The sequence below is a fragment of the Chaetodon trifascialis genome, chromosome 7, assembly GCF_039877785.1.
Source record: "Chaetodon trifascialis isolate fChaTrf1 chromosome 7, fChaTrf1.hap1, whole genome shotgun sequence".
In the NCBI taxonomy this organism is placed as follows: Eukaryota; Metazoa; Chordata; class Actinopteri; order Chaetodontiformes; family Chaetodontidae; genus Chaetodon; species Chaetodon trifascialis.
This window is the reverse complement of record NC_092062.1, coordinates 19,130,001-19,146,845: the sequence shown is the minus strand read 5'-3', so window position 1 is coordinate 19,146,845 and position 16,845 is coordinate 19,130,001. Positions and strand designations below refer to the sequence as shown.

At 45.1% G+C, this 16,845-nt stretch overlaps 1 protein-coding gene across 1 annotated transcript in view; it reads left to right on the top strand.

Moving 5' to 3' along the window:
* Positions 1 to 1,786: 1,786 nt before the first annotated feature.
* The window catches only part of itga8 (integrin, alpha 8), a 37,468-nt gene continuing 22,409 nt past the window's right edge, over positions 1,787 to 16,845 (top strand). The window contains exons 1-13 of the mRNA XM_070966891.1: positions 1,787 to 2,015; positions 2,341 to 2,471; positions 4,712 to 4,812; positions 4,949 to 5,072; positions 6,671 to 6,732; positions 7,203 to 7,248; positions 9,146 to 9,271; positions 9,474 to 9,518; positions 10,802 to 10,845; positions 12,374 to 12,430; positions 12,636 to 12,688; positions 12,781 to 12,986; positions 15,949 to 16,146. Coding sequence (XP_070822992.1) covers positions 1,822 to 2,015; positions 2,341 to 2,471; positions 4,712 to 4,812; positions 4,949 to 5,072; positions 6,671 to 6,732; positions 7,203 to 7,248; positions 9,146 to 9,271; positions 9,474 to 9,518; positions 10,802 to 10,845; positions 12,374 to 12,430; positions 12,636 to 12,688; positions 12,781 to 12,986; positions 15,949 to 16,146 — 1,387 coding nt within the window. The 5' untranslated portion in view covers positions 1,787 to 1,821. The remainder of the gene's footprint in view (positions 2,016 to 2,340; positions 2,472 to 4,711; positions 4,813 to 4,948; positions 5,073 to 6,670; positions 6,733 to 7,202; positions 7,249 to 9,145; positions 9,272 to 9,473; positions 9,519 to 10,801; positions 10,846 to 12,373; positions 12,431 to 12,635; positions 12,689 to 12,780; positions 12,987 to 15,948; positions 16,147 to 16,845) is intronic.

Genomic DNA, 16,845 nt, shown 5'->3' with positions numbered 1-16,845 from the left:
CTGTGATCAGAACGCACTGGCAGCCTGACAGGACTTAACCTGAGCAGCATGCGAGCAAATGTGTGTACTGCTGGAAATGGGATATCTGTGAGAATTTTATTGGATGCAGGATGGTGGAGAAAGTGATTACAATGAAAGTGCGTCAACACACGTTGAAAGTGCATTAAGAGATGACCTGGCGTCATAACAGGGCCAAAAGGGGCAAAGGAACAGGAATGTGTCTGCGTGCTGCCTCCTCGCTCCATCGCCATCACCATCTTTTTTTGTCAGTGAGAAGCAAGTAAAGGAGCACATCTGTCTCCTTTGTGCTCATGTTTTGTAGATGTTTTTCTTCTATTCATCTTAGATTTACATAGAAACAGCTGAGAAACAACAGACCCTCTCTCTCTCTCTCTCTCTCTTTCATACACACACACACACACACACACACACACACACACACACACACACACACACACTGCACACAAAGCCTCAGGAAGACGTATGATGGTGAACCAAGCTTGCTCTAATTAAATGAAACAATAAAGGAAGGAGACAGGGTTACTGGAAGGAGATGGATGAATTGATGGATGGAAGGAAATGTGTTGAAGGTGGAGAGAAGGTCAGGTAGAAGGTGTGGAGGGCGGAACCTTCTCCATCTGGCAGGTCAAGGTTTGGCTGTTACTCATGCACTCTTTACCTCACCTTCTCACCTGGGTCGTATCAACTCGCCTGACAGAAAACACACCCCAGTGCCACACTGACGGCGCTGCTGCTCCACTGCAGTTTTACTACTCTGCGAGGCTGCAGCTTCACTCGTCACTAATGTGCCCATAAAGCTTAGATTAATTAAAACAAACTCCCCGAGCTGATAAACAGCAGACTAGAAGTTTGCGTCGCAGTAGGTGCCATATTCACCTCTCTCCCTCTCTGCCCTCCACACAAGCAAAGAGAAAGTGTGCTGAGGTAGATATAGAAAAAAAAAATAGCCTGGTCTGGCCTGTCACCTCGTTAAAAATGTTTTTCATTACAGGATATTATTTCCAGCAAGAGGGAAGTATGTTGCCTCAGTTCAAAATCGCCTGGTGTTGAGTGAAACACTGAGCGGAGCCAAACTGCCTGAACTTGCACGACTCAAGAGATTTCTTCTCTATAATAATTACTGACATAATTACAAGAGATTATTCTCAGCGGGGGGAAATACAGCTCTTGATGAACGCTATGTTGTTGAAAAGGTAAAAGTGAAGTGGTTGAATTTATGAAGTGCTAGTCTTTGCATTTGCGTGCCTGCGCGCCAAATCTCTGCGCGCGCTTGACTTTCCGGACTAATTTGAGAGGGCGGTTGTAAATCTCACTTTAATAGTATTTATTGTTTCAGGACGAAGCTCCCAATTCGCCACAGAAAATGTGTCTGTGCCATAAAAGGAGCGGTGACGCGCTAGCCCCGTAGCGCGCTCAGATGTGGTCTGTGCCTTGTAGTGTGTGTGTGTGTGTGTGTGTGTGTGTGTGTGTGTGTGTGTGTGTGTGTGTGTGTGTGTGTGTGTGTGTGTGTAGGGGGTAAAGTTTTGTGCAGAGGGCGGGGGCGCGCTTATGAAGATTTGTAGTTGGGGTTCTGGACAGATCTGGTGGTTTCAGGGTGTCAGGAGGCAGTTTTGGGGGGAAGCGCAGCAGAGCGCAGTGATCCAGCCAGTTGGCGGACTTAACCCGGGACAAACCGACCTCACCTGTACGGAGGAAACTCTCTCTCTCTCTCTCTCTCTCTCTCTCTCTCTCTCTCTCTCTCTCTCTCTCTCTCTCTCACTCACTTTGGGGGAAAAGTGCGCGGGTGTCTGATCTTTGGGGATGGAGCGCGTGTGGGACAGTGTTTCCTCTGCTGGGATGTTTACTCTCGGGGTGCTGTCGGTGCTTTGGCCGGCGCTACATGGAGTCTGGAGTTTTAACCTTTACGCAGAGCATCCTACGGTTTACAGGGGACCCGATGGAAGTTATTTCGGTTATTCTGTGGACTTCTACCAAGCTACAACCGACAGCAACACGTGAGTGGCACCATCAGGACTGAAGCTGTCCCATCAGGGTTTCTGCGGGAGTTATGCTCTATTTCCACTTAACTCTGCACATGTAGGCTATATCTAGTTCAACCAAATGATGTGGGAAACAATAACTTTAACTGAAGAGAGAGAGGGCTTCATCTCTGTAGCTGCACACACCGCATATCATGCCACAGTGGGCTAGATGAAGCAGAACAGAGACTGAGATGTATAAATGAGCCAAACTGTGCATTGACAGCACAAGTTTCCAGAACGCACTGCACACTTTCCTGCATGTCTTGCATGTACTTTGGTTTCTCTTACCCCCCTCCAGGATCAGTGTGTTGGTGGGGGCTCCCAAGGCGAACACCTCCCAGCCTGGCGTTGTGGAGGCTGGGGCCGTCTACTACTGCCCCTGGCCTGGACTCCCCGACAGCTGCAGTCAGATACCTTTTGACAATACCAGTGAGTAACCTGAAAGCCTTTTCCATTTTTTTCATGTCATGAATCAAACTCAATTTACGGCAGACCTCCTGGGGGCCCCACTGGGTATAAATATGTTCCTCCTGTTTTAGAGGATTTGTGTTGTAGTAGGACATGGCAAGGAATCACACCGCTGTTATGTTTGGACAGACTGTGAGACTCATGCTTAGAAATGTCACTGCTTTATGAGGAGTATTTTAGTGAATAACAGGCATTAAATTTAACCAGCCTTCACTTTCACGTCCAAGTGAATCCTCTCAAAGCCATAGGTGGCCCCAGATGTTAATCCATTTGGAACCGCTGGAGTTTCATAACCTGTGTGTCTGGTGTGTGCGTGTGTGTACGAGTTGGCACATGAAAAAGAGAGATAAGACATATGGGTCTCATCAGCTTCATCTGACAAAGAAAGGTGGCTGGCGGCTCTGCTGGTGCAAGCCTACATCATGTTGATTATGGTTGTCAATATATTATCATCAAGGGTAACCGTCCAATCAGCCTTTGTTTGTGCATCCAATGTCTCTGATGCACACTTTTCCATCGGAATTGTAGGTGTGTGCAAGAGGTAGAGAGAGAGGGGGGGGGAAGGGGAGGGGAGGGGGGTAAACTGTATGCACATGGGAATTTAGTTCCCCTTCTGAAGAACGGGGGATTGGGTGAGGTCTGCTTTTTATTAGATGTTGAAAATTTATCCCCATCTCCTTTTCTCTCCCCTTCTCTCTCTCTAACTTTGGCGGAAGTGGATCTGCTCTTTGAGAGTGTACACTGCAACAAGTATTCTGCTGGGGGAACTAATTTATCAGACAGAATTCAGAGGAAGTTGTAAACATACCTGAAGACTAGATTGAAGCAGAATTAACGGTATCAAAAGCTCGTAAGGAGAGAGTTTGGGCTGCGGATGGAGGTGCAGCAGCAAGTGATGCCGGCTTGTTATTTATACTACTGACGCGTGAGCGAAACAGCTGATAGATGATCAGCTGATGCGAGCACAACTTCCTTGCTCTGTCTGACCTGAAGCAAGGCACCATGCAGATGAGGATAACCCTCCAAAGTGTGGATGATTTTCTTTGCTCTCCCTAAAGTTGATTATGGGTTATTTTTTTTACAGAGTTAAGTTAGTTTCAGTGTGAAGTGTTTTGCTGGAAATTTCAGGTTTTGGGGAAATAAGAATAAACATAGTGGAGCGTGTGTGTGTGTATATCTGTTCACTAGAATGAGTGGGTATGAACAAGGTGATAGATGACAGTGGCAACAGTGGATGGTTCTAACATTACAGGAAAAGTATAAGTATAAACCAGACAAAGAGACACAAAGTATCAGCATGAGTGGTGAATATCTGCATGTACTGTACTGGTTAATATCCATACGTCAGCATCACATGTGTCTGAGGATGTGCGTCTACTTATGTGTGTTGGTGAGTGAGTGGCTACAGTGATGTTATGCAGATGTGTCAAGTCATGACAGTGCAGCAGGGGGAGACAGGGCTTGATATGGTGATAGGCACACAAACACACCGTTTTGAAAAAGGTAGGATTTACCATATAGCCTTTAAATAATGACAAGAAATTCATTCGGATAAACCTCACAACAAACTCCCTCAGAGACGATAGAGAAATTACCAACTTTAAGTCAGAAAAAACTAAAATAATCCACTCTACACCTGCCTTTATGCATTTATTGTCCGCCTGTATGTTCCTATTTCAGTGTGTGTACATGTGCCAAAGGGTGGTGTTTAATGAGGAGGGGTCTGCATGGCTCTAAAGAGACCCAGCTGGTCTTTGATAACACTGGAAAATACCCACAACAGAGCAAAGACACACATGCACACACACGCTCGCAACAAATCTGACACTTTATTGTGAGTCGGCTGGGAAATGCTCATAATGTGCATGCACAAGTTTGTGTGTGCGTTTGGGCCCATGTATATGTGTGTGTTTGTGTGTGTGGAGGCTCAGGCTTAAGTGTTTTTGCATTTTATAGGAAAAGCTTTGAAAGAAAGAAAGCCTCCAGCATCCTGACAAATGTCTGTTTCTGGGGGGCAAATGGCGTTTTGATCTTCGTTACTGGCCTGTTTAAGACGTCACTGTTTGTTCTTGCTCATCAAGGACAAATGCTTTCCGTTCACACAGGCTGAGCTACAGGCCTGGAGCCACATTACCACAGTCAATATCAGTTTTTACAGGCACCATTATGAAATGTCTCTGTCATTCTCTGTCTCTCTCCAGACAACAGAATGATAAAGGTAAATGGCACCCGAGAGCCTTTGGAGTTTAAGTCGCACCAGTGGTTTGGAGCATCAGTCAGGACACACAAAGGGAAAGTGGTGGTGAGTTATGTCAGTTAATATCAGACACGGATCCCCTGTTTCATCACACATGCTTAAAAGCTATAGGTTACACACACATTTTGGCGTGTTTTAGTTGCCATCTAGGTCAGAATTTCTCTCAATTTTCGTTGCGTAGGCATGCGCTCCTCTCTACCACTGGCGCACAGTGAAGGTGAGCGGGGAGAAGGACCCCGTGGGGACCTGCTATGTGGCCGTCCAGAACTTCAGCGCCTACGCAGAGTACTCACCCTGCAGGACCAGTGAGTCACCCTGCAGCCCTGTCTCCAGCTGTCTCCATCTCCCTTTAACTGCCTTCCAACCCTCCCTTCTTTGTTTTTTTCCCCTCTCTCTGCTGTCAGTATGAACCCAAACTATGTTTTCTTTTTATTTCAAACTATCTATGCATGTATCCTCCATCAGTGTAGTTTGTCACAATATGGTGGACTGATTTTGACGTCAGCCTATAAAAGCTAATATCTAGACCTCAAGTTTAAAGGGTCGGTCCACCCAAATCACACACACAAACACACACGAAACATTTCCCGCTTAACTAGTTTTATAGTTTTATTTGTCCAGGTTTTTATATATCTGCCTCCAACCCACTACAGTTGAGCTGAATATAGTTTTATTGGTCACACAGCAAAAAGTTATCTAGAGACTTAATTCTGCCTGTTACTCAGAATAATCCACAGAATTCACTGTGAACAATTTGCTGAAACTACTCAAGAAATAGTCTCAATGAAAACAGTTTAAAGTGCGTTTTCAAGTCATTTTTCACAAGCAGAATTCCATGCACTGTATTTTATTCTCCAAAAATGAGATAATCCGCAGATGAAAAAATGTATATTTTTGTCATTTGCTTGAACTGACTTCAAAGCAGAGGTTTTTCTGGCTCTCCCTGTGCATTACCTCGCCTGGTGTTTTAAAAGTTGCCACAGAAACCTGATAATCTGTCTCTCCCACACTATCTGTTTCTCTCTCTGGTCCTCCTCTTTCTGTCATCAGTTCTGTAAATGGGATTCATGGGATTTTCCTGCCCCCCCTGCCTCCCCCCCTTAATCTCCAGTTTTCTTTCTTTCTCTCCCACTTTCTGCCTGCGACCCCTCCCACCCTGTACAGTGATATGAGGCACCAGCAGAGTGTGATAAGGAGAAATGGAGGCTATCGGGTGGCACATCGTAAACAGCAGATCAAACACGGCCCTCATCATCCAAAAAAAAAAAAAAAAATCCCCCTCTGTTCACACTCACATACACACAAATTCGTACTTACACTCCCTCTGGTAATTGGTTCAAAGTTGTTAAAGATCTCTGTTTTGTTGTTTATGTCAATTCTGACTAATCAAGACTAGAGTAATCACATTGTAAACTCGATTGTTCTCAGGGGGGGAATAATGCTGCAGAGTTCTCGGGGCAGAGGCAGTATTTCTTCGTCGTGTGTCCAAGTCCGATTTTCGCTACCTCCAACAGTGCCTCATCTTAACTCCATAATCCACAACCACTCAGACTCCTACAATAACTCACACTTTGTTTATATATGCACGTGTGTAGTTACGCATCATTAAGCGTCACCTCAGGGTGCCTCTGAAATTGAGAACAGTTTGTAATGTGCACATAAGTTTTGCGTGTTCATGCACAGTTTGATGCAGTGATTTAAACAGAAACACACCTCAGTGGTTTTACATTTTTTCTTCTTCATTTTCTTCATTTTCATAGCTGTAAAATTGTTTCATCTGATAGCAGTAATGCTCTCTGCAAAGTTAGTTGAGTGCTTTGTTCCGTAACATGGATTCTTTTTACAGCTAAGATGCTGGTTCTAGTGTTTGAATGACATGTTTTACCGTTTGTGTGAATTTCAGATGATCCAGACCCAGAGGGTCAGGGGTTCTGCCAGGCTGGCTTCAGCGTGGATTTCACCAAGGTAAAGATTGCAGCAACAATTGTACACTATCGCCATGTCAACCCCTTGCATAAATCTCGCCCCTTCTCAAAGTGCAAGCCGAGAGGTCTCTCCTAACGCGAGACTCGTTGAAGAGATTTATGGACACTGGGAAGATGAGAATGCATTTGTCCCCAGAGGAGCCTCCACTCCTGATGTGACCCATCGCCTCTGAACACAATAGACCAAACAAACAGACACATACACATTCTTTCAATGTGTAGTCAATGTGAACTTTGGCCTCTGTCTCATAGTCCAACTCTACCCTCCTGTACAGGAAGCTGTCATTCTCCACAGGATGTCTACATGCATGACAGCAGTGATCATATATGAACACACACACACACACACCAACATGGCTTCACATGTTACATACGCCTCTAGTCTCACACAAACACGCACTCTCACTGACGAATTTCATGGCTAACCCTAACTAATTGCATTTATTCCAGGAAGGACTGCTGGTGGTAGGAGGACCTGGAAGCTTTTACTGGCAAGGTAACTGCAACAACAGTATGTAAACCTCGATTTGGTCTCTGCTCTCTCGCAATGATTTCATCGATGGGAAGGTGTTCAAATGAAAGAATGGAGATGAGTTTAACAGTCAGATCAGCCCACGTACACGTGCACTTGCCAAATCTGCAATTTCGTTACAGAGTCTCACGTAGGAGAAGGTGGAAAGAATTGTGTCTCTTTCTCTTTCTTTGCCGCCTTCCTTAACTTTGTCTCTCCCTCGTTCCTTTACTTCATGCCATGCTGTGTCAGAGAACAGGAAGTTGGTGTTTAGGCTCTTTAATGAACTGATCAGGGCGAAATGGAGTGTGGAGGAACTGCCCCTGTGCCCCGTGACAAAGCGCAGAGGGGCTTGGAAAAGTTTCAGAGGGAGAGGAAGAGGCGCGAGGGTTGGCCACAGGGTTGAGAAGGACAGAGGAAAGGTGTGGAGAATTTAAAGAGCAGGGAGGACAGCGGGAGTGATGATTGTTCAGGAGACGATAGAAACACGGTGCAGCTGCGGGGGGGGAGAAAGATGAGAAGTGAGGGAGTAAGTCAGACAGAAAGAAGAAGAAAGATGGATCATCTGCTTGATAAAAGCAGCACTGAGGTCAGCTAGCATGCTGGATATGCAGGGCTAGTCTAAGCAGAGGGATGAAGTGTCCTAATTGGTGTAGACACAGCTAGAGCGTGTCAGAGTTCAGCTGCTGAAGTGTTGTGATACTCCCCCAGCTCCAGGTGTGTGAGAGCGTGTGCGCGTTGTCCAGATTTTGAGGAGTTCTGCAGCTGTTTGTAGGGAGTCACTGATCAGCTGCACTTAGTTGCACGGACTCATTTCTCTTCTCTCTCCTTTCTTTGTGACCGCTCGTCTGTAACGCCACAGCACTTTCGTTTTTGAAAAGAAAGATGCGGCAAGAGAGAGTGTGTTTTTAGAAAGAGGTCAGCGGTGGATATTTCATGACGGCTGCACAAATTTGTATGATTTGGGGTTGTTGTTTGGCATAGCTGCTGTTATTGCATACGGTTAAATAATGAATGCCCCGGCATACAACACTGTATTCAATAGGTATCACAGACAGCCTAATGGACTGCTCCCTCTCTGTGCCCTCAGTGTGGCAAGGCTGGCTGCCTCCAGTTAAAACACTTCCTCTGAATGTTTATAAAAGCACTCAGCCTAGATTTTATGGCCTCTAATATACAACGATTATCTTCAGCCTTCAGCCTGAGTCATCTTAAAAAAACTTCTTTTATATACAGTCTTGTTATCTCTGCCTTTAGAGGACATTTCAAATTAGCGGCAGTGACTTATGCATCTGTGTTAACAGTTTGTAACACGGTGTCTCATTAATCAGACAGAGGTTTAATAATGAGTTGATATAGTGATATGTTATTCTGGGAGATAAACTCAGTGCAGTGTGAGGGAGAAGAAGAGGGGCTGGGGGGGAGGTGAGTTGGAGATGGGGTTAAGAGGGCACATTTCCCTCCCTGTCAGTGCATACACATGCACATTAAGCAGGATTTATGGAAGGTTTAGGGCGGCTGTAGATAAAATCATCTGTTTGTTTGACCTCTTGTTCAACAGCAGAGGAAGGGTGTTGTTTGTGTGCGCTCACCTATAATTCAGGATCCTCGCTGTGGAGAGGCCAAGCAGTTTCTTGAGGGTTTTTAAAGGAGCATTTTCCAGCTATTCCTCTGCAAGCGATGTGTTTTAGCACATGGGAAGACCTCCATGTGTCGGCTGTGTGCGCCGTCCACGTGGAGCAGGCGGTTCAGCTCCGGCAGGTTTCTATAGCAGAAGGCAGCAATGAGGTCTGAGCCGAAACCCCTCTCCATGAACAGATTTGACTCTCTTACCACAAGTGTTTGTTTTTCTCTATCTATTTATTCCTGTGTGCGTGTGCAGGTCAGGTAATGACAGCAGGGATAGCCGAGATACTGAACGGCTACTCTTTGAAGGCAGTGCTGAGACGGGTTCCAGGAGAGAAACACACCAGAGCTGCTGAGGACACACACGATGACAGCTACCTTGGTAACATGCATTTATAAAACAAACACACACACACACACACACACACACACACACACACACACACACACACACACACACTGACAACCTTGTTGATCTAAATAATAATTTATCACATCACATACATCTCAGGCGGTTTACACGGAGCATTGCGTAGCCTACAGAGTTAATTTCACCCATATGTGCAACTGATTTCTCTCTCTAGGTTACTCTGTGGCGGTGGGAGAGTTTACAGGAGACTCTGAACAAGGTGAGAAAGCCAACAATTCATTACAACTAACCACACGCAGCACCAGAGGAATCCCTCGCTAACAACATCAGCAGGCACCCTGCAACACCGCCTCAACAGTCTACGGCTGGATGCCTGGACCGCTGTGAAGGTGTTGCAGGGTGAGCGATAAGGAGCGGACAGCTGTGTGACAGCGTCTTGGTCTGAACTCCGAAGCAGTAATGAGAACTGTCTCTGTGTGTCTGGGTCGCGACCCTGAGGGGACAGGACTTCAGGGGCCACTGATAAAGGGATTTCCTCTCCTCCATATTGGCTGATTAGAATGATTAGCGGCAGACTCAGCGGACCTCCTCAGATCTCGAATCTGTCTCGAGACCTTTCTGCACTTATCTATTTGGAGGAAAGACATACAGGCACCCCACACAGCATCATTTCATTAAAAATGTTGATTCACATCTCTTTGGGAGCTTCAGGTGCTGCTGATGTTCATTCCCATGCCATCAGCCATTTGTCAGCAAATGCAAGCAATTTCAACATAAATGCGCACATATTTTTATATGTGAAAGAAAATATGTTTTAATGAGCTCGTCCAGCCACAGTCCTGCCACATCATTTTCTAAGCCACTTTTTTATTGCTTTCTCTTCAAACACAAGCATGAGACCCTGCTCCCCCAATGCCACTTCTGCTTCCCATTCATAATTTCCCGTCTATCGGAGTCTCTTTGCTAATCAGCATTTAGTGGGATCTTTACGGGACAGCCTCGCATTTACATACCCCCATACCAACCCCACAAAGGCCTTGAACCCCCTCAAGCGCAACACATGTCAGAGAGTCTTAAAGTGAGCTTTAAGAGGTTACACATGCTTGTTGATGTGTTGTGTTGTGGTACGAAACTTGTTGTGGTCTTGTTCCCCCCACACCCTCTTCAGACTGGAGAACTGGTCGTAACTGGGAGTTCTGAGTGAAGATGGAGCTGGGAAGTCCTGGTTTATAGGCTCGTGGTTGAGTCTTTTGGGTAGAGCAGGAAGGGGGGACTCTGTCTTCTCTCTCTCTGGGTGGGTTCTTCAGATTGTCCCTATAAGTTCACGGCACCACACTCATCAATCAATACACAAGCGGAGCCTGAGCACCCAATCTCTCAGTGTGTTCTCAGCGACACTCTGCCCTTCTGACAGGGTGGGCTGGGTAGGGGATTTTAGGGTTTGGGTCTATAAGAGAAACCTCTGCTGAGCCCTCTCTCTCCCTCTATAAGTCTTTCTAGACTGACGTGCTAATTTCATTTTTTTGTTTTTGTGCTTCCCAGAGCTGATAGCTGGAGTCCCAAGAGGAGCACAGAACTTTGGATATGTGAGTATGGCACAAAATTCGACAACAGGATAGGTTTTGGTGCTAGATTTCCTGAAGAAGCCGTTTGTTTGGTCATTGAGCAGCAAACAGCATGGTGAAAAATTAAAGAAAAAACCTGAATCAAAGCTTAATGAAAGCAGATGCCTCATCACATGGATCAATGGTCACTGAATGATTTGATGAGTATGAAAATAATGTGAAACATATGCTATGGCCACCAAGTCTCGACCCAGTTGAACACCTATGGGAGATTTTGGATCACCACCATCATCAAATTAAAGAGTACTTCAATCGACTTTGAAACTGTTTTGTTGGCCGGTAGTGAAACATCTTGTTTTTCCTTTACTTTGTCACCCATCTCTATGCTGTTTATAAACCTGACATTTCTTGTCAGGATGTATGTGTGCCAGTCTATGCTCTGTGCACCGTAAGAGGGATCACAGAGTATGTATAGGCTTCTATGTGCAAACACAAACACACACAGCAAAGTTTCATATAGGATCACAGCTTTCACTGTACACATGAATATTTGCATCGACATAGCAACAACAAATACTGTATGTGCATCTCTGCATAAACGATGGTGTGTCTAGTGTTCTCTTATGGGAACGTGTCCTCAGGGCTGGCTGTGTCAATCCTCCCTAATGACACATGGCTTCCGCTGCATGTGGAGGGCGGTGACCCCACCTAACCCCACTAACCCTTCTCCACACACTCGGACCCCTAACCCTAACCTGCAGTGCAACCTCAAGACTCATCGCACTGTGCGCACTCCCACACACACACACACACACACACACACACACACACACACACACACACACACACACACTGTAGCAGTTTATGTCTGGACATTGTAACCGGTGCGAGAATGCTCCTTCGTGTACAGACAGTGCACTGTGAGTGTCATCGATGAGGGGGCTTGTATAACTCACAGCAGGAGTGTTATGAGGGCTGCAGGTTGGCCACGTTAGAGTCCTGGCACTAGAGAAGCTGTCAGCCCTGATCCTGTTCCTTCTGTGACAAATCTGCCAACTCAGAACGCTCACATTCAATGTTTGCATTTACATGTTCTCATCTGTCTGTAAGTCTGTACCCGTTTAGTATGTCTTTAAGACATCTGTGATTGGGTCAACGTGTATCCTCCTGCATGTGTGTGTGTGTGTATGCGTGTGTGCGTGTAGCCCCCGGCTGTCTCCATGTGGTTGTTATTTTAGGTCTTATGAAGGAATTCTCAGCCTCCCCCCTCCGTCGCTCCCCACGACCGGGGTTAGGATGGGGGGTAGGAGAGAAAGATGAGGGGGGAAATGGTAAAGGCACACAGATGATGATGGTAGGGGGAGGGCAGGGGAAAGAAAGGGATTTCAGTCCAATAAAAGCTTTTTCTTATGCGGTTTCTGACCTTTTTTCTTCATGTGCATGCTTGTCAGACTGCTTGGCCATGTTTGCTCCAGGAGTGCTACAAGGACAAAGTCTGGTGTTGTATGTCATGCCGTATTGTATCTGACAGACTGTCTGCTTGTTTAAGGTGGCAATGATCAACTCCACCAATTTGACCTTCATCCAGAACTTTACAGGGGAACAGGTAGGAGCAACAACCCAGTAATACTGTAGGCCTGCATATAAAATACTGTGCCATGGGCACCAGCTGATACGGATTATTTTTTTTCCAATTTTGAATTAATTCAGTTTGAATGGGGATGGATGAAAATAACATTAGATGAAAATCGTCTAACCATATTGGATTTATGTTCAAAAATACTCATGTTTCTTCCTTGTCTGTCACTCAGATGGCCTCCTACTTTGGCTACTCGGTGGCTGTCACTGACTTGAATGGAGATGGGTAAGTTGAACATTTCCCTGTCACTCTAGACACATGCAGTCACTCTGGCTCTTTCTCTCACGGGGCACTGAAACCATATCTTATGTCCCCAGGACAGACGATGTGCTGGTCGGAGCGCCCCTCTATATGGAGAGAGAGATGGAGAGCAAACCCAGAGAGGTGGGGAGGGTGTACCTGTACCTGCAGATGGCCCCGCTCTCTTTTTCCAAACCTGTTGCCCTCACCGGCACGCACACCTTTGGGCGCTTCGGCACAGCTATAGCACCCCTGGGAGACATCAACCAGGATGGATATAATGGTATGATGAGATGATGAAAGACAGAAAGAAAGGGAGAAGAAAAGGTAAAAAGGAAATTGATCCAGATGAAATTCATCTGAGGAGCGAAAATATGCAAAATGAGAGAGACAACAAAGAGAAAAGGAGAAAATTTAATACAATCCTGTCATATATTTTGTGCAGCAGTGCATGATGAGCCTTTCCCTTGTGCTCATATGGAGCTGGTGTTTTCAGGTAAACCTGATGACAGACAAAGACAAATCTGTTTCTGTTTCCCGTCCCTCTTGGACTGTTTTGTCTCTGACTGAGGAAATCCTATCCGATGCTACTTCTTGAGATAACTTAAAGCTCCTCGGCCAATCAGAAAGTGTGGCGATGAAAGGTTGTCTCTGTGAAGTTGTTTCCTCCTGTGATGATAAGTGTTGAGGCCATGAGTGTGTGTGTGTGTGTGTGTGTGTGTGTGTGTGTGTGTGTGTGTGTGTGTGTGTGTGTGTGTGTGTGTGTGTGTCTGCTGAAGTTATTTTTAACTCACCAGATGTGCACTGAGATAAAATCATCTGGGAGTTTCTGTCCTGCAGCCCTGAGTTCATTCCTCTTCTATGTGTTTGTTTTATCCACACATTGATTGGACAAAAACAAACACACATGCACACACACACACACACACGCTCACTCACACACAAAACCATGCAGCCTGCAACCCAAATGCTACATGAAGCTAAGCTTAAAAATGAATGAACTGATGCACATATGGCCCTCGTATGATGTCAGTCCCACTAATTTGTGTTTTATTTATTCATGACCAGTTTGTGTTAATGCATGTTCCACCTCTTTAAACCCTTTAACCATCGGATCAATAAGCATTGGCTCAATACTGAAGCTTTCTCTGGGCAGAAGCGTAAATCACATCATCCTGTCGGTCAGGATGTGACAGTCTCTGAGGGATGATGATGTGGCCTGAGAGGAGATGGAGCTGCTGCCAGCTGCAGTGACGTACAGAGAGTCCATGTCTGTGCATGATTTCATTATTTGACATGACGCTATGGAGTCACCATGGAACCACTGTGATCAGGGTTTTCAGCAGCTTATTTTTGCTAATGTCAAACGTCTGTATCCAAGTATACCTGTGCCCCCGTGTGATTATATGTGCATAATCACTGACAGATCCCTCCCCTGTCTGCAGACATCATCACTCCGTTTGCAAAATCCCTCATAAAAACAGAAACATACTCACTTCCTCTCATTTCCAAAGCTTTGTTGAGTGTCAGCTGAAACAATTTAGCTAATTTAGCTAATTTAATATACCATGTGGCTCTTTTTCATTGTTAATAACCAACACTGACTCTCTGTCACCATCGCTAACTCAGTGTCGGCCTGTTTCTGTCTGTGAGTAACTCCTATAGTTTGGTCTCAGTGATCACCGTGGGTGTTCCACATTTTGCCGTGGATGTCTGCATTGTGTGGGATGCTGTTGAGCAATGCCCATGAGTGACTTTCACATTATTTGAACACTTTCTTTAAAGTATTTTTTATTTTTTTTACACAGCTATTCAGTTCTGTGCACATACCCACACATAGACATGCAGACTCGCAGACACACATTCTCACACACAAAAGCATGTATACACTTGCATACACACATGGTTGCATTTATCCTCTCTACCCCACAATCTACTTCATGTGGAACTACTTGTTTAGGCTGAGGGAGAGGGGGTCCGGAGACAAACAGGATGTCTAGAGGTGTTTGGACAGTTACAATACTGAGGGATACTTTCAAGCAGGACAGTGCATTGTGTGGACATTAAGAGGTTAGGGGTAAACACTAAGAAACATATTGTATTGTATGGTAAAAGAATCTTTGACTTGTCACATCAGGACAGGTGCTTGTAGTATGTTACTCGTTATATCTCTGTTTTCATGTATGTGTGGAGGGGTACATGCAGGGGTAGATCTGAGTATTTCAGTTGACAGATTTTTCTGTAGTTGTGGGTTTTTTTTGTGCTTCTCAGACTGGTCTAACATGTACCATTGGAAAACATGGTGTTGGATACTTCGGTGCACTCATCAGGGAAGCATTTGACCTGATGAGGGGGATGTTTCCTTGTTTTGCCAGACCATTGTCAATCAAATGTGGTCAGACCACTCCGGCACATTCCTGATGAAGTAAATTTGTCTCTGAACTAAGAAACAAAACATCCAAACACTGTCTTTGATTGTTTTTATTTAGTTATTATGCTAATATTTAAGAGTATAGAGAAATACCAAAGGGTTTTCAGAGGCTGTGAAGATATAGTCCAACATTTTGGGAAAATTCACTTTGCCAACAAGAATTAGGTGAGAAAGACAATAGCACCCTCACATCCGTCCATCCGACTGTATGGATATGAGCATGTTAGCATGGTGATGTTAGCATTTAGCATAAAGCCTTGCAAAGCTGTTAGCGTGGTTGTGGACACTTGTTACTTTTTTCTTTGTGTATGGGCCTGACAATTGAGATATACAGGTAATTTGCTTATTAGTGAGGGTTAGAACGCTTGGTAAGTCGATTTGTTTTCCTTTGGATAAATGAGCTCTTTCCCTGTTTCCACTATTCACAGTAAGCTAAGCTAACCACCTGGCTAGAGCTTAATATTCAATGGACAAACATGAGAGTGGTCTTGATCAAATTAGCTTATTTCCTGAAATGGCTAGCTGTTCTCTTAATACCCAAACAGGCTTGTTACCATGTCCATTTGCACCCAGAAAAGGAATAAATAGGAGAGACAAGATTAAAATATGAGTAAAACAAACAGAAATTAAAAAAAAAAAAAGTTAAGTGACCATGCTGTCATGGTTCCCCAGTGCAGGTAAAATGAAAGTCAAGCGCTTTTCCTTCTCTCTTTCCTTCTACCTGTATGTTTTCCTCTGCTTCAGTCTCAGAGGGGCCTTTACCCTGCTGATGTCTAAACCATTCCTGTGTGTGTGCCTGTTTGTCATCCCTTAGACGTGGCAGTAGGCTGTCCGTTCGGAGGTGAAGAGCGTGGAGGCAGAGTATTGATCTTTAACGGGAACAGGGATGTATCCACGCAAGGCCTGATGCTGAGCCAAGAGCTGAGAGCAGCCTGGACCCCCAGGGGCAGCTTGCCTGGATATGGATTCACTCTGAGAGGAGGCCAGGATCTGGACAACAATCAGTATCCTGGTAAATACTCACACTCAACAAGTCAATCCTTCTCTGCTCAGTTCCCCATGTTATAATCAAAATTCTTTCTCCAACTTGCATTCCTTCACTTCTCCACTTTCCCTCCAGCTCCTCTCATTACAGCTTCCCTCCTCTTCATTGTTGACCTCCACATTTCATGGTTCCCCCCATGCACCCCTCGACTACCATCCCCATGTTCTCCTGTATTGCTTTCCTCCTCTTCTCTGGTAAAGTCATCAGTCAGAGGAAGGGGGTATAGGGAGAAGTGCCAATGAACTGCTGCCGCATCCATTCTTTAGGGATTTACATTGCTGAAACAGGAGAGAAAACATAAGATTGAGAGAAAGAACGCAGTATTATAATACATTATCCGCATGTTCACTCTGCCAGAATCCCTCAGCCCAAATCCCTAAAACTGCGAGCAGACAAAGCAGCATTCAATCAAATTACGTGCAAGCAGCTTCTACTTTATGTGGCACCTACTTACTCTACCAGACACCTCCACCTTTACGAAGCATATTAGAAACCTCACTACAATCATATGAGACCTGAAAAGGAGAGATTTTTTTCTACGAGTGCGAAGCTGTTTATATACATGAGTTTTCAGTTCAGAAACAAAATCCATTTGAAGCAAAGCAGGTCTATAAAACCACTGTTTTACTACCTCATTTTCTCCCTAATTTAGAGCCACTCTGCTCT